Source organism: Musa acuminata, chromosome BXJ3-3 (genome assembly GCF_036884655.1).
Source record: "Musa acuminata AAA Group cultivar baxijiao chromosome BXJ3-3, Cavendish_Baxijiao_AAA, whole genome shotgun sequence".
NCBI lineage: Eukaryota > Viridiplantae > Streptophyta > Magnoliopsida > Zingiberales > Musaceae > Musa > Musa acuminata.
The window spans coordinates 31,976,642-32,001,676 of NC_088351.1; the positions used below are offsets into that span (position 1 = coordinate 31,976,642).

The window sequence follows — 25,035 nt, forward strand, 5'->3', positions numbered from 1 at the left end:
GCGTTCTCCACCTTTCACTGCAGAACACTTCAGCCGGACTTATGCTTGTGCTAATTGAGAGGATGCGAAAGAATCGCGACCCGAGGACCACCAAGTAGTGCTGACGAAGGCGAAGATAAATGTTGTAGTGGACGAGAACTTTGTCAGATATTTAACGCAAAGTTCCTTCTCTCTTAAGCTGGTGTGATTGACTGACTTCACCTTAGCAACCATCTCTCTCTCTCTCTCTCTCTCTCTCTCTCTCTCTCTCTCTCTCTCTATCTATCTATCTATCTATATATATATATATATATATATATATATATATATATATATATATATAGTTGAGTTTGTGTTAATAATTGAGCAGATATTGTATTAAAACAGGCTATAAGCACGTAAACCATACAAGTAGGTGGGCGAGGGCCTGAAGATATGCCCTTGGATGCAAAGTGACAGTGCCTACTCTATAGAAAAATGTATATGGTGCTTGGGTGGACTTGACTTACCGGTCATGTCAAGGTGATTCTGCTGCCATACGTAATGGAGCGATGAGACCTAGAAACTAAACCTAGACCAGACCAGAGTGCAGCAGGATGGGCAAAACGCTCGAGTTCAGTTCATGAGAGTCGAGGGCGAAAGGCTGCAGGTTAGGGCTACCATCTACAGAACCCGAACTGGACGACGAAGGCATCCAATGACAAGTGGTGTACAGATGGATGCACGAGGAAATATATAGATATGTATATGAAGGGACGTGTGGAAGAAGTAAAGGAATGCTTAGATGCTTCGTTTGCAGCGTCCAAAAGCCTGGTTGGATCCTTCGACTTAGCCCAATTCAACTTCGTATAGATAGTTCGGGCCCATCACTGGTCTGCGAAGAAGCTCTTAAGACTTGAGGAGGTTTGGAGTGTGGACCTCTGTGGCCCAGCATGCACAGAAAACCATATGTTGGGAGTCTTGAGATGAAGTGCAAGTACGGCTACAGAGGAGGTGCGCCCGTTGCTTTGATGACGGAACGATCCCGTATCTATGGCTTCGCTGTAACCATGTCCGAGTTTTCAGTAGTACCGATCAGGTCAAAGCTCACCGAAACAAATAGAGGATTGGTTTCCTGAAAGGCAATCCAAATTAAGCTCAAATTTTGGTGCATGAAATAGAATCACAATTGGCTCCGAATCAACATCTACATTAAATTTAGATGAAGGGTAGAGTTTTCTTTAATACGATCAACAGCCGAGTGAAATGAATGATGACAGGAGGAGGGAATTTTCTTTTATCGCGAGGTAGAGTACGTAGAATTTACGGTTCTTTTTTACCCAAAACTATCATGGTGTCCATATGGCACATGCGTCGAGCATCCATGTGGATGCCACATGACATGTGAATTCCTCTAATTTCTAATGAAACCGATTCCATGTCACATCATCATCATAAAGGGTAACAAAAACCACTTCCTTTCTTCTTTTTACCTCAATCATGTTTCTTTTGCGTCATAGATCGCACGATGACTAATTTTGTAGGTCAAGTATGCCTCTCACCGCGTTTGGTGGCCATACGGAGACTTGATGTCTGAGGACTGCAGTGACAGATCCCTATCAGTATTATGTTGCCTGGTGTCATCTGTCCATTCCATTACTTTCACCAATCAAAGAACGATAGATGTTCCATAACCAACCAAAAATAAATATGTATGATAATATATTCATGTGACAAATGCTGCACTTGAGATTCCAAAATCCAACATCTTGTTGGGTGAGAAGTCATGCCTGTTAGATTGTGTGCAGCTCTTTGAAGAACGTGGAGAGAGGGAAGTCAACCGTCCATCCGACTCCTTTGACACGCACACAGACTTGGACTTGCTATTCCACATATGCATTGTCGCAGTCTTCCGCTGTTCTATCTTCTTCCCAATATTGCCAGTGATTGGCGCAGATCAGACCAGCCTTCGCCGCCCACTTTAGTCGAACAGTTGTGAACTTTTTCTACACGATAAGATTTGCATGCACCGAACTCTAATGTGGGTTTCTGCCCAACGCTGACAACGACGAGGAGTGATTGGGTGCGAGCTTAGCAGACCATGACAGATGAAAGGTTGGTAGACTTCCACAGCCCACACTTGGTGAGTTTGAAACTGGAGAGATGGAAGGTCTTGTGGGGGAAGGAAATGTGACGAGCAGCAGAATCCTCAAACCTATAATGTTTCTCAGAGAATCGATAGAACACACCGATACATGGATGGTGAGATCAAAGAATGGGATACTTTGTCTGCTTGTCACCCAAAGAACCAGAGCTTGAGCCCACCCATCATCACATGCGATGCAGAAGAGGGCGAGAAGGAAGCAGGCCATTAATGTCCTTCCCCAAACGACAAGAGCCCCCACCGAACTCCGTTCCACGTTGTAAGTTTTTGTGTGATGCTTTACCCAACAAGTGACACACAAGCACATTCTCTCTCTCTCTCTCTCTTCTCTCTCTCTCTCTCTTAAGTACTTGATGGTTCCTTCCCAACCCCTCTCTCTCTCTCACTGCTTTCTCCATCCTTCTCAATCAGTGTAGAAACCACTCCTAATCTTGCCAAGCTGCTTTTCGGTTTTCCATTTCTTTCTTCTGACCACTTGAATCCTGAGCTTGTTTAGACAAGGCACAGGAGGAAGACCATTGTTCTCTTCATTCATGGAGTTGCAGGTCACGCAAGCTCCTCTCTGGGTTCTTCTTCTTCTTCTTCTCTCCGGCGCCTGGTTTTCACCTTCAGATGCCTTAAACGAGGAGGGCCTTGCACTTCTTTCTTTCAAGGCATGCATGCAAGAGGATCCGGGTGCTTCCCTGGCAAACTGGAACTCCTCCGGTGACGACCCGTGCTCTTGGAATGGGATCTCTTGTAAAGAAGGGAAGGTCGTCTCGATTAGCCTCCCAAAGAACAGGCTTTTGGGTTCTCTTCCTTCTTCTCTCGGCTCCCTCTCTTCTCTCAGGCACATCAACCTCAGGAGCAACAGGCTTCAGGGGAGCTTGCCTTCCGGACTCTTCGCCGCTGCCGGCGGTCTCCAAAGCTTGGTTCTTTATGGGAACTCCTTCTCTGGTCCTATTCCTCCGGAGGTTGGCAATCTCTCCTTCCTTCAAATTCTAGACCTTTCACAGAACTTGCTCAGTGGAGCAATCCCTGCCTCTATACTCCGCTGTAAGAGGTTGAAGGCTCTTGATCTGAGCCACAACAACTTGACGAGCTCCCTTCCGGTTGGTTTCGGCACCAATCTGACTGCCTTGGAGAAGCTCAGTCTTTCGTACAACGGACTGAACGGTTCGATTCCTAGTGATCTCGGCAATCTTTCTAGCCTTCGGGGCACGGTCGATCTCTCACACAACCTTTTCTCCGGTCCTGTTCCGGCGAGTCTTGGGGACTTGCCGGAAAGGGTCTACATCGATCTTGCATTCAACAACCTGAGTGGTTCCATACCTCAGAACGGAGCTCTAGTGAACAGAGGGCCAACTGCATTTATCGGAAACCCCGGACTTTGTGGTCCGCCATTGAAGAACCCCTGTTCTTCGTCGGGTACAGCATCCGGCGGTGCATCCACGGTTCCATATCTGCCGAGTGATCATTCACCTCAGGCTTCCGAAGTTGACAGTAGCAAGAGCAGAAATGGTCCGAGTAAAAATGCGGTGATCGCTATCGTTGTGAGCGATGTGGTTGCGATTGGTCTTATGGCAATGTTATTCTTCTGCTGTTACAGGAGAGCGGTTTCTTATAAGAGCAAGGCAGAGGCCGAGAACTCGAGCAGAGATGCCAAGGGTGGGAAGAAGTATCTGTGTTGGGGTAAAGATGGAACCGAGAGCCCGGCAGAGGATGCTGAGCAATTTGACCTGATACCATTGGATAAGCAGGTCCATTTCGACTTGGATGAGCTTCTGAAGGGCTCTGCCTTTGTGTTGGGGAAGAGTGGGATCGGGATCGTCTACAAGGTGGTGTTGGAGAATGGCCTGACGCTGGCCGTGAGAAGGTTAGGCGACGGCGGGTCGCAGCGGTTCAAAGATTTCCAAACAGAGGTGGAAGCTATCGGCAAAGTGAGGCATCCTAATATTGTTCTTCTAAGAGCTTATTACTGGTCGGTCGATGAGAAACTTCTTATATACGATTACATTCCTAATGGCAATCTCTCCAATGCAATTCATGGTAAGCACTGACCTTTTAATTGCTAAATTGCAATGCATCATTAGCTTGTGAACTGTGGTGGTCTTTTTTTCTTGCAATTCATAAACTGCTAGTTTTGCCAATACGACTCGATTCCGAAGATTCGCGAAAGCTGCAAAGACAATTCTACTTGTTTGTGTGTTTCATGTTTAACAATCGTCCATAGCTATTTTCGATCCATGACTGTTTTCAAACTCTTCATGTTTCAAGTTGATGATCTAATTGAGTAGAGAATGAATTTACCTATGCATGTTGATTTTGGTGGCTCTGTTTCTTTATTCAAATGATTGGACAAAGACACGATCACTGCAATCCACAGCTTATTTTTTCCTTGAGCAGCTAATGGTCAATTGCTGACATGCATCTGATCTCAGGGAATGCTGGAATTTCACCATTGTCATGGGATGCTAGACTTAAGATCATGAAGGGGGTTGCCAAAGGTTTAGCCTTCTTGCATGAGTTCAGCCCAAAGAAGTATGTCCATGGCGATATTAAACCGAGCAACATACTCCTCGGACCCGACACGGAACCATACATATCTGACTTTGGACTCGGGCATCTGGCCAATATGGAAACGGGAACACCATCGATCTATTCGGATGGAAAGGCTACTGAGAAGCAACAGAGCCCAATCTCCAATGTTTCAGTTAGTCCTGTCTGGAGCAATGCATTGTTCTATCAAGCTCCCGAAGCCTTAAAATCTCTCAGACCGTCGCAAAAATGGGATATATATTCGTACGGGGTGATCCTACTAGAATTAATTTGTGGAAGATCCCCGGTTGCTCTGATGGAAACTTCGGACATGGATTTGGTTCGCTGGGTTCAGATCTCCATCGAAGAGAAGAAGACCCTATTGGATGTCGTCGACCCTTGTCTAACCCGAGAACTAGAGAGAGAAGATGAGGTTACCGCTGTGCTGAAAATAGCATTAGCTTGCGTCCAGTTCAATCCGGAAAGCCGACCCTCATCGAGGCATGTCGCGGACTCGTTGGAGAGGTTAACAAAGCTAAGCAACGCCTGACAATCGAAGATCTTGTAGAGGGGTATCGTCATCTGTCACACCTTTCTTTTAGCTGAAGCTGTGGTTGTTGAAGGAAAGGTGCCAATGTGGCTGCAGGCACATCTAAAATGGCGAGAATGGTAAACCATTAGTCTCCTAATTTGAGGGTCTCTATGGTTTCCCTTCGGATCGATGATCAAAGACGAGTTCTTGTGGTGTTCCACTTTTATCTGCATGTTGTTAAATGTGTAATTCTTGTGCAGTATGGAGTATGGACATTATCTTCCTTTAAATAGAACAAGTTATGTGTATATATGACTGGTGATTCCCATAATTCGGAGTGGTAATACATAAAGGCAACCTATGAAAAGAGTAACTCAATTTCTTTTCACTTTGATCTGATACTTCATTTGTATGTTTCCTACTATTAGTGTTTGTGTTTGATTGCAGCAAAACTTCATATGGATTGCTTGTGTGGTGGATGATGGCATTTGGTGCAACAGCTAGCACATACCATAAGCTTTTGTTTAGGTTGAGAGAAGGTTTTGGCAACACAATAATTAATGGGCTAGCTAATCATGATCGGCAACTGTGCTTGATCTGTAAAGCAAAGAGTCCAAAGTAGAGAGTCGATGGAGGGTGAGAGACTTTGGACCACACTGATCATGTGGAGGAATGAGAAAAAGTGTTTGAGAAGTGAACCCATTTGCTGTAAGCTGATTCTTTAAAGGCTGCTTGCAGGACAGTCATTTTGTCTGTTCCATTCTGTAGGAACTGACAGCATTTAAGAATGTTGCATCCTATCATCCAAGTGAAAGACGAGGTCAGTAACTTTGCAGGTCAGGGATGATGGTGTTGCATTTACTCTTTGTCTTGGATTCGCATGTCCTCCTCCCACCAACAACCATCTCTCTCTCTCTCTCTCTCATCACTGTGACAGAGGAGGATTCCAAAGGAGCAATTAGTGGTGTTGTTTTTCTACTCCATGGTAATATGATGTCAGTCACTTGATTATGGAACAATTAGGTCTTCTCTTTTGTGAAGAACACTGCTGTCTAATGCTTGTCATCATCATGTGATGCTGAAAGCTGCAGCAGGAGAGCATTGATTCATGGGAGTCCCAAGCAATGGTTCGCTGTAGCGTAGCAGCAGTACACCAACTTGGATGGCTGGTACTGAGTCCTGCCAACAGCTGCCACAGTAGCCATGATTCTCTCAGGTTGAGCTCGTGAATGAAGATTCTGGAGATAGTATTTACCATGTGGCCACGTCCTTTTTGTATTGGAATGCATTACTCCATCTTGGTTGTGTGAAGCAAAGGACATGGATATATCGAAAAATATAGAGATATATTACAGATTAATTTATATGAATAAGATAATATCTACTGGAATTGATCCACGATTTAACATCTTTTGCATTATATATATATATATATGATAATTTTTTTGAAAAAACTCACTAATTTAATAATTTATTGGAGAGCATCTCAACATAGAAAAAATTTCTTAAAACAATTTTTATTTTTCATAAAAAATTATTTTACCTTTAGCCATGTCGACAAGTTGACTCCATCCTGTATTGCCTTATTGGTTGCTCCTGCACTACTCTTGTGTGTATGAAGATGATAGCAAGTCTAACGAGAACCAAATATGGGGTAGTCAAGTATAGGATGGGGAGAGGGGGATGGACAATGACAATACTCGTGCTCTCTCATTCCTCTCACAAGGGTCATATTGTGTCATAAGTGACATGTGCAAGAGTGGGGTCAACAAAGATGACGATGGTGATGATCCTAGTATAAAGATTATAAGCGACGGTATAGGACGAACATGACGATGGGTTTAAAAAAAATAAAATTTTAAAATTTTTTATAGATAAAATTATCTTTTCATATAATCACAAGTGTTTGGTTGGATTTTTTTATAGTTAAATTATGAATACTTTAGTAAAAAAATGTTGTAGGGTGGCGATCACCTGTCGGCGTCCGTGAGGCAACACCATTCCCTGCCTATAAACGGGGTGGATCACGCAGGTGCCGCGGAGTTGTGGGTCCCAACAGAACTCATTAGGATTCGAAGAGGCGATAGCACGTTACTCTACTCGAACCGTTTGTTTGTTTTGCTTCTGTTTCTCCTGCACGATATTTAAAGCCCAGATGTTCCATTCCGTAAACCGATAGCCGTGCTGGTTAAAGAGAAGGTTCGAGAACCAAACCAGTTCCATTGCTTTGAAGTGGTGGCAGCGCTCATCGCTCGCTCCGCTACCGTCTCCGTCATCCCTTCTTGGATGTCCTCCTGAGGTAGGAAGCGATTTCTTCCTCGTTAGGTCGCTTCTTTTTCTTGATCTTCTCCCTCTTCTCTTACTATGTCTTTGATGGGTTTCTTTCTGAAGTCTGCTCGAGTTTCTTGAGCGCGAGGGAAGCGTTTGGTTTCATCTCAGCTGATTCTTTGTGTTGTGTTCGTGGTCTCTATTTAAATTTGCGGTGATTGCATCGTTTACTCTGAGATACTCGGATTTGGATTCGTAGGAGGAGAGTTCTTGAAGGGGTTCCCGTAGCCTTGTCGAGGTTCGGCTGAAATATGACCTGATCGGAAGTGATTTCTTCCTCGCTGGAGTTGTTGTCTCGCTTTCATCTCTCTCATCGGCTCTTTTTTTTTTTTTTTTTCTATTGATCTTATCCTTCTTGTCTCGTGATGTTTTCTAATGGATTTCTTTCTTTCTTTCTTTCTTGAATTGCCAAGAATTCTGAATCTTAATCTCAATCTGTTCCGCGTGGTGATGTGATCTGTTTCGCGTTCTTTCTTTGTGATGCGAGACGTCTCTCTCTTCTTGATCCGCTCCTTTGTTTTGCTTCTGTTTCTCTTGCACGATCTTTGAAGCCCCTATGTACCATCCCTTACCACTTCCAGGCTAAGAATCGAAAGCCGACCCAAAAGAGAAGGTTCCGGAACCAGACCCGCTCCGTATTGCTCTCTAGTGATGGCAGAGCTCTTCGCTCGTTCGCTCGCTCGCCCGCTCCTCGACCATCTCCGTGACCCCTTCTTGGAGGCCTTCCTCATGTTGGAATCGATTTATTTCTCGGTCAATTTGTTAGGTCGCCTTCTTTCTCTCGATCTTCCCCCTCTTCTCTTTTGATGTCGTTGGTGGGTTTCTGTTTGAAGTTTGTTCGAGTTTCTCGAGCGTGTGGGAAGAATTTGGTTTCATCTCAGTTGAATCTTTGTGTTGTGTTCATAGTTTCTGAATCCGTGGTGATTGCATCATTTGCTTCGAGACACTGAAATTTGGTTTCGTAAGAAGGTTCTTGAAGGGGCTTTCGGAGTCCTCTAGTGATTCGGTTGAAAGATGACTTGGTCGGAAATGATTTCATTCTCGCTGGAGTTGTTATGTTGCTTTCATCTCTCTCACCCGCTTTCTTACTCTGATCTTATCGTTCTCGTCTTTCTTTCTTGAATTGATCTTAATGTGTTCGCGTGGTGACGTGATCTATTTTGATTTATTTTCTTTTTGAGAAGAGAACGTGATGCAATATGTTTTCATCCGACTCGAATCGAATCGAATCCTTTCAAGTTGGTAGTTTGTTGAGCGTGATAATGTGATGCTTGAACTCTGTTTTGTAGGAAGGTTCTCGAAGGACTCCGGAGATTCGGCTGAGATGAAGACGACAATGGTTTATTTATTTCAGATGAAGAAAATTATTCTCAATTTCTCATGTCGAGGTAATTTCGATGTCTTTCATCAAGAAACCTGCAACTTCAGTTTTATTAGTTGTTAGCCTTTTTTATTTATGAATTCGATCGGTCAAATAAGCATTTAATAATGGCTTTGTTGGAGCTGAGTTCTTTTAATGGGCTTCAAAAGAACACCAGTGACATTTTAGTTTGCAGAATTCATGTGCGGAAAAAAAAATTTCAATGCCTAATAATTCAAGAAACAATTATACTCAACGAAATTTAAGTAGCTACAGAAATCCAATAAAGAACTCTAGTGTTCACTTATCAACGTATAAGTTGAATTTCCTTTTTTTTTTTTTTTTGCAATTATGAGATTTCAAAAACTCCAATTGATTATCGGTTCTTATATATTAAAACTGGTTCTAATTTTTTTTTATTTCATGCTTGTTTAGTTAGTCTATAGGACTAATTTTGGTTTGGCTGAAAGGATCTTTTCACGTCATCAACATTACCATCTAGGATGAAGTCTTCTTAGCCTTGCTTTCTTGGCACTCTTAGTTCTGCTCTCACGTAGCGAAGTGCATACGACTGATACATCTTGGTTGACGTCAACGTGCACTGTTTTGGAAATACACTTTGCTTATTGATCATCTATGATTCTTCCATTTGGACCCTGTATCTTGCTCTTGTTCCAGTTATTACTATGCAGCACATTGTAATGCTTCATAGCATGCGCTACTTCCCTCCAGGGTAAAGATAGTGGCGGATATTCAATTAGTCACACGGTAGAATCTCATGGTCACAAAGTTTCACATGCATGACTGCATATTTAGTGATATAGAAGAACCGTTTCATCGATTTGTAGGGAGAGAGGACTGCAGTATGAATTTGGATTGTTCCAGTATGTTGTTGTTGTTGCTTCTAATCATTTGAATTAGGTTCTTTTTACATGATTGCAATTGTCTTCTTGCCTTGTGTAATTCAGGATGGTATCGATGCATGTTGGGTACATCTATATTATTGTTGGGCGAATTGCTAGAATTATTTTTTCTTTTATTTTCCCTCTTTTATTTTTCTCAAACTGTGCCATCCTGACACGACACAACAATAGATCACTTCTTTCTAGTGGACCGATCCATAGAGTGGATCAGTTTTGGATTGATCCATATGATCACTTCTTTCTAACTAACATGCAAATCTTCCTATTTGGTTGTTGTTGTTGTTGTTCCTAGACCAATAAAAGTATAAGTGGGTTTCTTTTATATTTTGAGTGTCTATTGGTCTCAGTTTTTGAACATTTCGAGTTTATTTATTTATTTTTATAATTATAATGTTTTTAAATAAATTTATAATATTTTAGAAAAATTATGATGAATCATGTCAAAATGTATTTCAGGGATTTTAAGAAATTTTGAAGGACTCATTTTAAGAAATGTGGCCTGATTAGTTGCAATTAACCTCTGGGTTCTTGTTTTCTAAGATGTAATCGATTAAACAATGTTGCGTATGATTAGAATACTTTCTTTACTGCAAGGCCGCGTCTTATTGACAATAGGGTTGATGCAATAACGGCTTATTAATGCAAAAATATTTTGGGGCACAACAATCAAAAATATTTTGGGGCACAACAATCGATTGTTGTGCCACTCGAACATTCTCATTTGTTCGCAAAGCACGACATATTACTGGATATAAATCATAATCGCTAAAATTTACTTACTACAAAATTTAATACAAGTTCACTTATTTCAATAATAATATTATTGAAATAAACAACGTCCATCTAATTAATGTAATTAAGATTCAATAATAAAAACTAAAGACCCTTATAACCAATCTCAAATAGAATTAAATGAATAAAACGTTTAATCCTTTTTTAAGAGAATTAATGATTAAAATAGAATTAATAAAAGCGCAGGATTAAAAATTATAATAATTTTTAATAAATTTAATAAAAAATTAATAAAATTATTAAAATTTATTATGATTTTAACCAAAAACTTGACTTGACAAATATGCTTAGATAAAATCCAAACACAATCATAATTAGTCTAGTTAGCCCGTCACATACGGAGGCTACTTCATGCAACCAACTCTGAAGAGAGAAAAAAAAATCATAATTAAAATACCCCCCCTTATAGAGAGAATTAGTTAATCTCCCGGATGAGACGCTCGACGTGGATGACCCACTTCCTGCGGTACACCGACCTTGCCCTCCCGGCCCTTGTAGGTGCCCCGCACCACCTGGACCTCGTCGTCCTTGCGCACCGGGACTGACCGCACGTTTTACTTGTTGCGGAGGTCAGCCGAGAGGGGCGCGCTCATCGGCACGCACTGGACGCTCGATGGCGCAGTGAAGTGCGCCTTTCGGCATTTCCGCCGGGAGCTTGAGACGCGGGTTGTACTTCATCGTGGCTGGCGGCAGAGGCAAAAGAAGAAAGAAACGGGACGAGGGTCTATATCGAAGGTCGAGGAGGAGCCCTAGGGAGGGGAGGGGAGAGGTGTTTCAAGAGAGGAAATCCTAAATGACCTCAACATCCTTGTTCTTGAAACAAAAAAAAAACCATGATGTTTGAATACGCACGTGCAATAAACGTGTTATTGGTCTACTTATCGACACCCAATTGACATGGCATTGGTACGGGCTGTCATCATGATCCGCCATGGCCAACATAAACCTAATTAAACATGCCCAAGTCATGGATTTTTCACATATTACTCTTCAAAAATAATAATAATAATAATAAATAAGTTATGGTTCCTAAACATGAAATGAGAACAGGCAGGCATGCATTGATGATAGATACTACAAGAAAGAACATTCTAAGAGCCACACGAGCAAAAGGAGGTGCACTGAAGGATAACTTATTATCTGATTCCACCATGTACACCGATCAGTTAAAAGTTCATCAAGAGCTTGTCAGTGTATCCTTTTCTATCTCTTTCTATGCTTTAGATTCTTCTTATTTTCGGCCCACATCACTAACCAGAATTGGCTTTCTGGCTACCTTTGTTGTTGCAGAAGACAAATATTAGCAACCAAATTTGTGAAGGTGAAGGGAGACAAGTCGTATAAAGGACCAACTACAAGCAGTTCAAAAATTCAATTTGTTAATCTAATTCACGCACTAAATCATCCTAGCACACAGCTTATGCATTTTTTTTAATGTCATAATAAGTATTTGTCTCATAGTTTCTAAGAGATACACACTAATTTAGACACATTAGCGAAGTGGGGTTAAGACTTGTGGGCAAATTAGTGTGTATTTAAGTTAGCAGATTAGATATCCCGTCATATTTACGATTTACACTCGACGAAGTTAGCAGATGAGGAGAACAGAACTGATGGAGAAGTCATGATCACAATAATAAAAAAGGGCTTTAGAACAGATTTAAAAGTTATTTGGAGATCATATCTATCAAGGGACACTACTGTTTTCACCTAAGCTATCAAACTCTACGACAGATCCTGAATAGAATAGAAACACAGTTTAGTGATAAATTAGTAGAAAATGAACAATAAATCATCTCCAGACAGCATCATTATTTTATTTTTTGACTCCACAAAAAACAAAAAAAACACAAATATCCCCATTGACAATCTAAAGATATCAAAAGCCAGTTAAACTTCCACAGATAAAAGGATATGAGTGGAAGGAATTACATGCAAGAACTTTTATCATCATTCAAAATGCGTTAGAAACATTTCATATATGGAAAAAAGCAGACTCAATTTATCTTTATAAATGAATATGAAAAATCAACTCACAAGTTTACAAGAGACCCTTGACCTAGATCTGATGGCAAACTTCCTCCCAAAGAATTGGAACCAGATTGTTACCTGCAAGCACATAAGATAGGAGACATGATGAACACATGCCACATGTGCAAGTTCAAAAATACTAAACCAGTGAATGTAGTTTACCTGAAGTGGATGTAATCATTGAAATCTTGACAGACGAAAGGTGCTAAGAATATGGTCTTGTGAGGAACGGATCTGCTTCCCAAGTTGGCAGATACATAGAACATAGTCACTGTGAAGCATCCAAAGAAAATTTACTATATGACTTATCCACATTAACAACTTTTGTTTTATCTTCTACACACCGATTTATGTTAACCTTATTGTCAAATAGTTAATATTTTCATCTGCTATTACAGTCTCCCGAGCACAGGGCTCCAGGCAATTGGCACCATCAACTCCATAAAGCTGAATTCAGACTGTTCAGTTGAAGAGAACATGAATGATAGGTATGGTACACAAAGCAGACTTTTGTAACATTTTTTCAGGAGGGATTATCTCTATTAATACATGCAAAATAAAAGATCACTTTTATAAAGCATTGGCAATCAGGAAGTGGTGTGGACCAATGAGCTGATACTACTTATGATAGGGTATATTTTGGCCCTAGATGAATCACCAACAACATCACACACCGTCAGACACTAACGCAACGCCACACGCCATCAAAACCATGAGGTGCACGCCACGTCAAGTTCGGTACCAATACACTGTGCGACTTGACCACCTCGAGAGCTCGGGGAGGTGCCGTCTGCTCTTGGGGTAGTGCCGTCCGATGCCACTCGTGCACCCCCAAAGACGCCATCTAGTCAGAGAAGTCTTCCGACCCACACGAAAGTCAGCGACCACGTCGAACCGAGGCGCAACCAACCATCGCACGCAGGTATAAATATCCCCGTCCGATGCCCAACCGAGGGGGGAGAAAAAAAGGAGAAGAAACACAAAAGGGCGAACTGAACTGACTTACTCGTCGGAGAGGCCAAAGTCGGGAAGCACTCGATGAAGACCGTTTTGCAGGGAGGTGGTCACCCCCGAGCGGCGGGCGTCTTCACTCCGAAGTCATCATTTGGTGCGCAGAAGAGGGTGGTCCGTCGGTTCGGATCCCAACCAACGCCAGCCTGTGCCCACGTCGCGAAGAAAGGTTGCCAACCACCCCGGGGACGAGAGGACACATCCCGCCACAAACGACACTCAAGTCGGCAGACCTCGGAGCGCCAACCCCTAGCCACTCGCATGGACCCAGCCGACCTTGCCGGTCCAACCCTCGCCCGAGACACTCAAGAGGCGCAGCCACCTCATCATCCTACTCATTCCACCAGAAGTTCCCGATGTAGGCCCGTGGACCAAACCGTGCTGACTCACCCGCTACTGTACTTTTGTTCCTTAACAACTTACAAGCTTATACAACTAATATAACCTTTCAAGCCTTGACTTCCCAAGTCCTTGTATGTTAGAAATATGAGAAGATAAAACAGACTAGATGCAACCACACCTAATTTCAGGCAGAAAACACAAAGCTGAATGTCCAGAATTTAATGTAGGCTAATCCAATTTGACAAAAGTAACACTAACAAGGACATGTACAGAATCTACATAGGCCATGATCCATAATATCCGTACAGTGAATATAGTCTTAGAAAATATCTTTTTGCAAGTTATATAAGGAACAATAACCTACAAAAGCTCCATGCAATATTTTCTCACTTTAAGAATGAACTGTAACCAAGAATAGACAAATCTGTCTCATTTCTCCATGGTGAAATAGAAGAGGGCATTTAGCAATAGGAAAGGTCATAAACATAGTGAAATATGAATAGAGAAAATTATAAGTCACATATATGCATCACATAATAGCGAAGCCAGATGATATACTTCAAGCACAAATTTACTAAAAGCACACCGATGAAGAGCCTCACAAAAGACAAAGAACAACCTTTGCCTTAGTAGCACTGATATGTGAGCAACTGTCAAGAGGCTCAGACCAATGAGAAAAGGGATACAAATCTTCTATCCCGAGATCCAGAACCAGCTAAAATAATAGAGTGCCTAACAAAATCCTGTGCATGGCCAGGCCCTGCATGCAGGTTGAAATAAATAAATAAATATATATATATATATATAAACACACATATATATATACATATATATATATACACATATATATATATACATATATATACATATACATATATATATATATATACATACATATATATATATATACATACATATATATATATATTCGATAAGAAATATTGGCGAGTTGTAACTAAAGATATATATGGCTACAAACGCTGCATCATTTACAATTTTCACTCTTACCAACCGCACAGTCGCATGCCAAACACGCACAAAGATGGATTCTTGAGAACAATAATGAAATATGATATTTTGAAGGATGGGTGTATACTGGAAAAGAATATCAAATTGTAGCATGTTCTGAAACAAACAATAGAAGCAGGAGAAAGAAGTCCTTTTGAAAAATAATATACATATAATGAAAACTTTACTTGCAGATATTGGCATAAAAATCATACTCTGCCATTGTAGCTATATGGTTTCCTGCAATGAAGTGTCAACTACAAGAATAAGGTTATACACATTCTGAGAGGTTGTGCAAATGGCATCAATACAAATTTGTATTTAGTGTAGTTTTTGAGCTTCTTGCCTTGTTACTATCTACCTTTGGCCTAGCATATAACTCTATTTGTCACATTTAAGAAAATTCATTAATAATTATCCCCAATAGACCAGATTGATGTTTGGCCACTAGGCAATAACTCTGAACTCATAGTATCTTGAGCCAGAAATACCATCCCTGATTCTAAATAAGAGGTCCTAAACAATTCCAGATCATTTCACTCAAGGAAGCTACATGTGCTACCCACTCACTGTTAATCACCATTCACCTGCGGGTCAAGCCAACAGGAAGCATGACCAGCAGGTAAACAGCCACAGCTTCCTCCTCCACACACTTGCTATTTATAAGTCAATCAGGTGAATCAATTTACAGTAATTTTCCTTCTTCTGAGCATTCATGGTAAATCTTCTGATAGTTACTACCTAAGTATTACAATTCGCCCTTACAATAAAGCTAAAGAAAAAAAAAATAACGTCTAAAATAATCATTAAAGATGCATGACATCAAAATTTTCTCTGCTGTGGGAAGAAACCAATATAAAGACAAAAGAGATTGCAAGCATTGGAGACTAATCAAGAAAACTACTACCAAAGTCTGCTACCTGATTAAAGGAGTGTGAATCAAGAACAACCAAGAAGGGCGCTTCTCACAATTGGGCGACAACCAGATTACGTCCGTTATCACTCTGATCAAAAGTGACACCCGTAGAAGCGTCTAACCCATGTTTGGGAAAAGGCCGATTCCAACCTTGGGAAGAGGCAGACGGTGCTCTCTTGCGGCTGCGGGAAGCGGTGGGGCTCGGCCATCGGCCCGCTGAAACTCCGCCATCCCAAATCAAGAAAAGCGCTCAGTCGATTTATAGGAAGAAACGATCGGAACGCCGGTGAGTGGGGGTGAGCTTACCGGCAGCGAAGGGAGGGATCGGATTGCGAGGCAGGTCTGGTACCATGGGAAGAGGGAGAGAAGGGGAGGAAAAGAAGGACGAGGTGAGACATCGCCAGTTTTCGGCGGGCTCCGATGGGGGCGAGAGAGAGAGAGAGAGAGAGAGAGGCAGGGGGGAGGGGTGGTGGAGAAGACGAAGGAGAGTGGATCACAACCGTTCATCGCGATGAATCACCAGCGGAATCTGCCAGCTCGCCTCGCCCGTTTCTTTGCGGGCCCCGCAAGAATAAGTCAATTCCATCTCCTCCAATTTGTGGGGTATAGTAAAATTTAAAGGATTATAATTGGTTGATATGATCTGGCGGCATACCTGTAATAATAATAAAAATAAATAAACTTATTGCCTAAAAGCCACGTCGACACAGAGATCTTCCTGAGAAAAGCTTGTTGGGCCAGTTGGGCCCAACCAAGAAGAAACTCCGAATCTTTTACCCAATATATCTCAATTAAGTAAATGTCACGACCAAATGTTGTTCCAAACCACAACACGTTCTTTTAATTTCATGATCATGGCAGCATGTGGTTCCAAACCACAACGGCATCGACGAGAGAGCAGCATCCACATAGAAGAGTCCAAGGTATATACCATTTCAAGGAATATACTCTTGGAATCTCCACGAGACCAATTCGTCTACCTGCATTAATTACTTGCAGATTCCTATCGCGTCTTATGGCAGCCCAAGCTGTGTCCAACCGGCACCGCAATTAATTGGCAAACGCCCCTTGGACACGGCGAAGGACAAACCCTTATCCAACGCAGCGTCTAATAAAACGGCCCAAAACACGCCGCCTCCATGTTAAGACGCATCGGAACCCTCCAGAATCTCCCACGCGGCGCGGCTGCAGCGGCCAGAAGAGGAAGATTCCGTGGCTACACCTTTTCGCCGAAACGGATCTCGACCGTCCGTTGGCTCCCGCAGCGAGATCCGCACGTCGGGTTCGGTCTTATCCACCCCCACGTCAGCGCGAGCGCATCGAAGCGGAATCCCACCGCGGAACGATTCAAACCCCGACCTTCTCTTTATGTATTTAAAGTTGGGTCCCGCCGCCGACCCCACCTTCCCCCTCCAATCCCTCGCCGCCTTCCATCGGAAGGACATGGATTTTTATACGCGACGCCCCGACCCTGATTCCATTCTCATCTTCAGCTCCTCTTCTCCTGCACTTCTCCTTGGATTCCAAGTTTGTTCCTTTCGTCTTCTCATTTCTTATTTGTACACCGACCCCCCGGCGACCAAAATCTCTCTCTTGAGCACGGCAGATCCCGGCACGCGGCGATGGACCTCTTGGATCGAGTGCAGAGTTGCCATGACTACATCAGAGCGCTCGAGGAGGAGCGCAAGAAGATCGAGGTCTTCCAGCGGGAGCTGCCCCTTTGCCTTAAACTTGTTACGCATGGTATGTATCCATCCGTGGATCGATCGATCTATTCTCTCTTCTTTTTATGGTTGGCGACGTTGGGTTGATGGTGGTGCAGCGATCGAGAGCGTGAGACAGCAGATGAGCGACGGTGAGAGGGTGAGCAATGGGCCTGTTTTGGAGGAGTTCATCCCTCTAAAGCCGAGCTTCAAGTCGCCGTCATCAGGGGCAGTGGCGGCGGCGATCGGGTCGGATAGGAAGCCTGACTGGCTTAGATCCGTCCAGCTCTGGAATCAGGAGCCGGACACGTCTCTTAAAGTGGTGAGCTTTTCTCTTTCTCCCTAATTTAAGTGATGGATTTGGAGTAGTTTCTTGTGATTTTTGTGCATTTGACGCTAATGCGTTTTGATTTGTTGATGGATTGCAGGAGCCACCGAAGAAGCCGATCGCAGTGAGCGCGAAGAGGATCGGCGGCGCATTCCAGCCTTTCGAGAGGGAAAAGCTCGTCGTGCCACCGCCGGCTTCCAGGGCGGTGGCTGCGAGCTCCACTAACAGTGCTGGTGGTAGAGGAGAGGGGAGGGGATGCGGTGATAGCGATGGTAGTAGCAGCGGAGGAGAAAAGGAGGAGAAGGAGAAGGAAGGGCAGTTTCAGTCCCATCGGAAGACGAGACGCTGCTGGTCGCCAGATCTCCACCGCCGCTTCCTGAACGCCCTTCAGCAGCTCGGCGGCTCCCACGGTAAGCCCAACAACAACATCATCATCTCTGTTGCTCTTCACATGCTGTGCATCTAAACTGGGTGCCGTGCCGTTGATCGCAGCTGCAACGCCGAAGCAGATCAGGGACCTGATGAAGGTCGACGGGCTCACCAACGACGAGATCAAGAGCCATTTGCAGGTTAATTTCAACTTCACCATTTCACTCTTCCCTGTAAATTATCATATGCTTCTGCACGAACACTGCGCCACTGCGTACCGTAATGCCTCCGCAAAGAATCGGATTCGTTTCGACCGATTCACTCGTTGTGTTCCGTCATCTCCTCCATGAATTCCCCATTGCCATCTGACGCTACATGTTCTGTAGTCCTTTTGTCCTCTACCAAGGATCCTGAAGGGATCTTTCTTCGAATCGGCATTTCATGTGGCGAGATCAACATCCCAATGTTGGATCCGCACGGACCCCGCTGTCAACCCTCGCTGCTGTAATAATCCTGGTGGGCCCCGTGATTTGCCCAAACCACTCGTGTCTTGATGGGGTATAGATTCCCTCTAACCACGCATGTGATTTGGGTTCCACCAGATCTACATCGATCTGCCATCATTTGACCACAGCCCTCACCATTCCCCGTCATCCCTACCGATGCGATGCCTGCTGATAAGGTTGCTTCTGTGTAGAAATATCGGCTGCACACCAGACGACCGAGCCCTGCGGTTCAGAGCAGCAGCCACCCGGCACCGCAGTTTGTGTTGTTGGTTCCTCCGCCGGATTACGCTGCGGCCGCCGCGGTTGCAGCTGCAGCGCAACCTGGAAATGGTGCTTGTGCTCCGACGAACGGAATCTACGCCCCGGTGGCATCGCTCCCGTCAGACCCGAGATTTCAGCAGCAGCTGCAGACGAAGAAGCAATACCAAAGATCGTGCAGTGGAGGAGAAGACAGCACGGGGGGTGACGACGATGATGCCACTAACACGGAGTCCCTTGCAACTTCGGCCTCCTCCCAAACTACGACGGCATCACCTCCGTTTTGACTGAGAGCAGCTTCACGACATGTGCCGTCGAAAATAATTAGACAGAAGATATACATGATGCATGGTTTAGTCTCACCGAGGTGTCGTAAACGAAGATACTGAGTTCATACTATTGATGCAGAGTTTTGCCGAACCTTCTGCTGCTTTATTCTTCACTGTTTGACTATTTCTTAGCTGTAAATTGAGATCAGGAACAGATAGTGTCGAGCAAGTTCTCTCACGATCACGATTCAGAATATGATATTGGTGGTCGGATCTCATTATTGATATCAGAAAGGCATTGAAATGGCTTTAATGCTCCGAATTATTGGTCGATGACATTGTCGACGTCCTCTCGACAACCCTTGGGATATGTTGACTCTTTGCAAGCAGCAAGGCACATGCGACCACTGGCATTCTTTTATATCCATTATACCTTTGCAGGCCTTAATCGAGCTTCTGACTTTTGTACCATCCAGCAGTTGCCATAGTTTGAAGTTAGATTCTCGAGCATCTTTTGCAATACCAATTTCGACACTTCCTTACAACGCCACCTCGTTCGATCCACGTTAAATTGCAAATGCTAAGCGCACTAAAGTTAAACACTTCGTCAAGTGGAATCTTAATCATACGCACGTCATCAGCCAAATCACCGACTTAAGACGTCCACCAACCCAGTAAACTATTCAGTGGATAAAACCAAACTTCCATCGGCTAAGAAACAAATCTACTTTGGATACCCGCCGAATATTCGAACCACCCGACGCCTCGTCGGAGGGAATCCAGCGAGCGACGGTGCGACGCATCTTTCGTAGCGTGGGGCCCCAGCAATTGGATATTCTGGGAGCATTGAAACAACAACGAAAAAGAGTTGATGGAGAGATGTCGTCGTGATTCTAATAATCGCTGGAACAGCAGCACGTTTTTTGAAGTCTCTTTCACGAATGCGTTTCGAATAATTTATTGTGGGGAAAAAGATCGTCCGGCGATCTGCGGTTCTCTGTAGCCAGAAGTAATGGGATCCAATGTGTCTGCCACGTATGTATCGCTAAGGTATTGACCATGAGTTGGTGAGATGTTGACAGTCTGTTGTCATGTGTCCATCTCCCCGTTTCAAGATCGACCAAATATTATTATTAATTATTTCAATAATTAAAAAGTATTATAATTTAGGATTCATTCATGGATGGATCGATCATCTAATTCATTTCTAACTACACGGGCTGGGCCTATTTCTCACCTTGGTGAAAGCTTACTGATCGTCACGGAGTGAGCCCCTATGTGTTGGGTCTCGATTCTCGCCTTCCTCATTTCTCTCTCATCGGCTGATCTATAAAAGAAAAATACATGAACCGAGCTCCTCGCAGCTTCCTCAGGATCATCCATCCTCGAGCGCTTGCTTATGGTGGGAGAACTGCTTCCTGGACAAGACGACGCTACAGGAGATAGCCATGGCGTGGTCCCAGTTCCAGGCAGTACGGTGCAACTCCATTGAGCTATAGCGGGGTATCAGAGCCGATTGCAACAGCAAACCACCTCCCTGCCATCATTACTAATCCAATCTCCAGATCTGATTCTGTTGAGACTCTGTCGTCGACCATCGAATCACTACTAGTAGATCTCCCCATCGCAACCCTTGTTCACGTCGGACTTCCCCTATTTCATTGGTCTGCTCGGTGGCCCATCAACCAAATCGCAGCTTCATTCACCGCTGCCAGTGTTCTCCTACCTGAGTCGACGGCTTTTCTTTACGACCGTCTGTCATTTCCTCTGCCTTGGCGCACCTTCGACAACATTAATCTAAAGCAACAAAGGCATTCTTCCTCTCTGCGTCGCATCTGCTTCTTCCTCTCTACGCAGGTTCATGCGGACCGACGGAGCGATGATCAATTTTCACGGTTATCCAAAGGTGGTAACTATACATCCTGGAGGGTCCAGTTTTCTAATCTCCTATTTTGATACGACTTACTAGGCCGACTCTCTCAGTTGTCCACTAGCCATGATCAATATCCTCGGAGAACCCAGTCCAGTATCAAATCCAACTTACAAACTATAGCTACGTTAAGATCATATCATCCTCCAAGCTATTCAAGCCTCAATTGCTAGATTTGTCGCTCTATTGATATCTTCATATGTGACTGTTGCAGAATCATGATATAAGTCGCAAACAACCTTGGTGAATCGTTCGCGTACTCGAAAGCATAGTCTTCTATCCAGTCTAATGAAAACAAAATAAGAGGGAAGTACTATCGTTGATTATCTATAAAATATCAAAGTTGTCATCGATGACTTGCTTTGATAAGTCATTCCCTATGTGACGAAAAAGTCATCATCTATATCCTTAATGGACTCGGAGACGAGTACAAGGAATTGATAGTCGCAATTCGGACGCATAACTCAATAATATCATTTGAAGAACTCTATGATAAGTTGACTAACTATGAGACGTATTTGAAGTACGAGGACAAATTGCCCGGACCGACCATCAAGCTCAAGTTAGTCACAAGTCCAAGAGGAAGAGCAACCAATACAATATAACCATCACAAAAGGTTTGGCCAAGATACCTCTTACCCCTATGGGTCCCAAGCAACCCCCCCCCCCCCCCCCCAAATCCTCGCCACTCCGCTAAAGTTTGTCGGTCTCGACCTCGACTCCTTACTTCGTCACAATGGCCTCAAGCGAATCTCTACACCAACTACTAGCCAACCAAATTGGTTTATGGACTCTAGCGCCTCCCATCACATCACCTCTAATCTTCAGAATTTGTCTATCCAAAACAACTATAGCGGGAATAAATATATCATCATCGGTGATGGTAAAGGACTACTTATAACTCATACTGGTTCCACAACGTTTAATTCTGATACTACAACCTATATACTCGATGATGTTCTATGTGCCACTCATATTAAATGAAATTTTATTTTTGTTTCTCAATTTTGCAAACACAACAATACTTCAATTGAATTCTTTCCTGATTCTTTTCTTGTCAAAAACTTGAGCACGAGGGCATCCTTAGTCCAAGGCCCAAATAGAGGTAACATCTACGAATGGTCGTCAGCACCACAAATAACCCAACCCACTATCCACTCTTCAGTTGCAGCTCCAATTAATGTGTGGCATCATCGTCATGGTCATCCTTCGTCCCTTATCCAGTAAAAATTACTTTCTCGTTACTCTTTTCATATTTTTAAATCAAGTAATTCTATAATGCATTGTGATGCATGTCTTAGCAATAAAAGTCATCGATAGCTCTTTGGCACATCTTCTATATCATGCTCTAAATCGTTTGAAATTATTTATACCGATTTTAGGGGCCCTGCTCCAATCATTTCTTTTAACAAATTTAGATTTTATATCATTTTTGTATATTACTTCACTAAGTACATATGGTTATATCCTCTTCACCATAAATATGAAGTGTCCATAATCATTACCAACTTTCGAAAGTTGGTTGAGAACTACTTTTAGTCTATAATCAAAACAGTTTACTCTAATGATGGAGGTTAATATCAAGCCCTAATAACCTCTCAGCTTGTGGTATATAATACCTAAGTCACCCTTATATACTCCTCAACTAGTTGGCTCTGCCGAACGCAAACATCGACATATAGTTGAAACTGGCCTTACACTTCTACATCAGGCCTCCATGTTTCAACATTTTGGACAACAGCCTTTTAAACTGCAGTCTACCTTATTAATCGAATGCTTATGCCAGTCCTATAATATTAGTCCTCATTTGAAATATTATTTCATAAACCTCCAAACCTTCATAAACTCAAAGTATTTGGCTGTCTATGTTATCCATGGTTATGTCCCTATGCCTCCTATAATATAACATAAATATCTAAACCTTGCATCTTTATATGATACTCTCTTAAACATAATGTTTTCCGATGTTATAATCCCCACACTCATAAAGTTTTTCTATCACATCATGTTATTTTTGTTAAGTCTATCTTTCCTTCCAAAAACCACGAGTCTCCTGCCATGCGAGCCTCTCATGACACTGTTCAGTTCCCCCCCTCAAGATCCACACTCTACTACTACTCCATTTCAGCAATTGTCTATTCCCTCTATTACTACTCCACTCATTTCTTCTCAAATTGATGAGGTAATACGTTCAGAAACACAATCATTGTCTTTACCTTCTTCTAGACTAAGTGACACTGAGGTATCTCAACCTGACCCGGCCTGTGTCAATGACTCTCCACCACTTCTTCCAACAACACAATCTCACAATCTCATAGCCTCCAAACATCCTATAACAACATGCTCCAAGAGTGGTATTTTTAAACCATGTCAAGTCCTTGACTTATATATGCTATCATAGAATCCTCATATAATACCATTGAACCCATCACCTTTACTCAAGCTTAAAAATCTCTACAATGGCGTAACGCTATATCTGAGGAATATGATACTCTCTTCCATAACTCAACATGGAACCTAGTACCCTTTCATCATACACAAAATGCCATCGGGCGTAAGTGGGTCTTTCGAATTAAGCGGAACCCAGATGGATATGTTGCCCGATATAAAGCATGTCTCATCGCCAAAGGGTTTAATCAACGACCTGGAGTTGATTTCACTGAGACATTTAGTCTCGTTGTTAAGCCCACAATAATCTAACTTATCCTAAGTCTGTCTACCACTAAAGGCTAGCAATTACGATAATTGGATGTTAATAATGTCTTTTTACAAGGGACTCCAAGATGTTTTTATGCAACAACCTCATGGTTTCATTCATCCTCAGTATCCAAGGCATGTTTGTAAACTTAAAAAGTTATTTATGGACTTCATTAGTCTCTAAGAGACTGGTATATTGAACTTGGCTCATTTTTTACTTCAGTTGGCTTTATCAACTTCAAGTCTGATACATCGTTATTTCTACGACAATAACTTAGAGGCACAATATATATTCTGGTGTATGTGTATGACATTATTGTCACAGGCAATAATACTATCGAGATCCAGACATTCATTAAGCAATTGACAGATTGATTCTCTCTTAAAGATCTAGGAACCTTGAATTACTTTTTGGGCGTAGAGGCAATATATACATCTTCAGGTCTCTTCCTCTCACAAACAAAGTACATTCAAGATTTATTATCAAAGACAAATATGTAGGACACAAATACAGTTACAACTCCCCTTTCTACTAGTGAATATCTTAAATTATCTAATGGAAGTCCTGCTACGAAACCCACTCAATATCGACAAGTAGTTTGCTCTTTGCAGTACTTAGCTCTCACCCATCCAAACATCTCATTTGTCGTCAACAAATTATCATAATTTATATAACAGCCATCTACTATGCACTGGTCTATAGTCAAACGAATCCTGCGATATCTTAAAGGGACCCTGAATCATGGTCTCTTTCTTCGCAAACATTGTCCACTTCATCTTCATGTCTTTGCTAATATTGATTGGCCAGACAACTTTGATGATAGAACATCCATATCGGGGTATATTAGCTTCTTTGAAGCTAATTCAATCGGTTGGAATTCTAATAAACAAAAGATAATCACACGGTCTACAACTGAAGCTAAATATCATGCCATTACCACTATCATTGTAGAACTCAATTAGGTCACAAATCTACTCAATGAATTCAATATCAATTCCACTCCTATTTCTATAATATATTATGATAATGTTGGAGCTACCTATCTATGCGTCAATCCGGTATTCCACTCCCACATGAAACATATTACTATCG

At 42.7% G+C, this 25,035-nt stretch overlaps 2 protein-coding genes and 2 long non-coding RNA genes across 6 annotated transcripts; 3 read left to right on the forward strand and 1 right to left on the reverse strand.

Moving 5' to 3' along the window:
* Nucleotides 1–2,279: 2,279 nt before the first annotated feature.
* On the forward strand, nt 2,280–5,577 carry LOC135632263 (receptor protein kinase-like protein ZAR1). Its single transcript, XM_065140679.1, has 2 exons — nt 2,280–4,150; nt 4,543–5,577. The coding sequence occupies exons 1-2, from the start codon at nt 2,656–2,658 to the stop codon at nt 5,187–5,189; spliced, it is 2,142 nt and encodes a 713-aa protein (XP_064996751.1). The 5' UTR covers nt 2,280–2,655; the 3' UTR covers nt 5,190–5,577.
* A 1,759-nt stretch (nt 5,578–7,336) lies between these two features.
* On the forward strand, nt 7,337–10,104 carry LOC135634250 (uncharacterized). The gene is made up of 2 exons (XR_010495279.1): nt 7,337–7,470; nt 8,789–10,104. It is a non-coding gene; the product is annotated as an uncharacterized LOC135634250 (long non-coding RNA).
* An 839-nt stretch (nt 10,105–10,943) lies between these two features.
* LOC135634249 (uncharacterized) lies at nt 10,944–16,344 on the reverse strand. Of its 3 annotated transcripts, XR_010495277.1 has the most exons (5): nt 16,189–16,344; nt 15,887–16,098; nt 12,768–14,718; nt 12,612–12,683; nt 10,944–11,520 (listed from the first exon to the last, which is right to left on the reverse strand). It is a non-coding gene; the product is annotated as an uncharacterized LOC135634249 (long non-coding RNA). The 3 variants fall into 3 exon arrangements; XR_010495278.1 differs by lacking the exon at nt 10,944–11,520 and having other exon boundaries at nt 12,319–12,683; nt 12,768–12,876; XR_010495276.1 differs by lacking the exon at nt 10,944–11,520 and having other exon boundaries at nt 12,319–12,683.
* A 1,016-nt stretch (nt 16,345–17,360) lies between these two features.
* Nucleotides 17,361–19,488, forward strand: LOC135632895 (transcription factor NIGT1-like). Its single transcript, XM_065141747.1, has 5 exons — nt 17,361–17,625; nt 17,705–17,907; nt 18,014–18,323; nt 18,406–18,482; nt 18,980–19,488. Exons 1-5 carry the CDS (start codon nt 17,505–17,507, stop codon nt 19,331–19,333), a joined length of 1,065 nt encoding a protein of 354 aa, XP_064997819.1. The 5' UTR covers nt 17,361–17,504; the 3' UTR covers nt 19,334–19,488.
* The last annotated feature ends 5,547 nt before the right edge of the window (nt 19,489–25,035 follow it).

Coding starts and splice junctions, on each gene's coding strand:
- LOC135632895 (XM_065141747.1), top strand. CDS start 17,505: ATGGACCTCTTGGATCGAGTGCAGAGTTGCCATGACTACATCAGAGCG. Junction 17,908..18,013: donor CGGACACGTCTCTTAAAGTG/GTGAGCTTTTCT, acceptor GATGGATTGCAG/GAGCCACCGAAGAAGCCGAT. Junction 18,483..18,979: donor AGATCAAGAGCCATTTGCAG/GTTAATTTCAAC, acceptor GCTTCTGTGTAG/AAATATCGGCTGCACACCAG.
- LOC135632263 (XM_065140679.1), top strand. CDS start 2,656: ATGGAGTTGCAGGTCACGCAAGCTCCTCTCTGGGTTCTTCTTCTTCTT. Junction 4,151..4,542: donor TCTCTCCAATGCAATTCATG/GTAAGCACTGAC, acceptor ATCTGATCTCAG/GGAATGCTGGAATTTCACCA.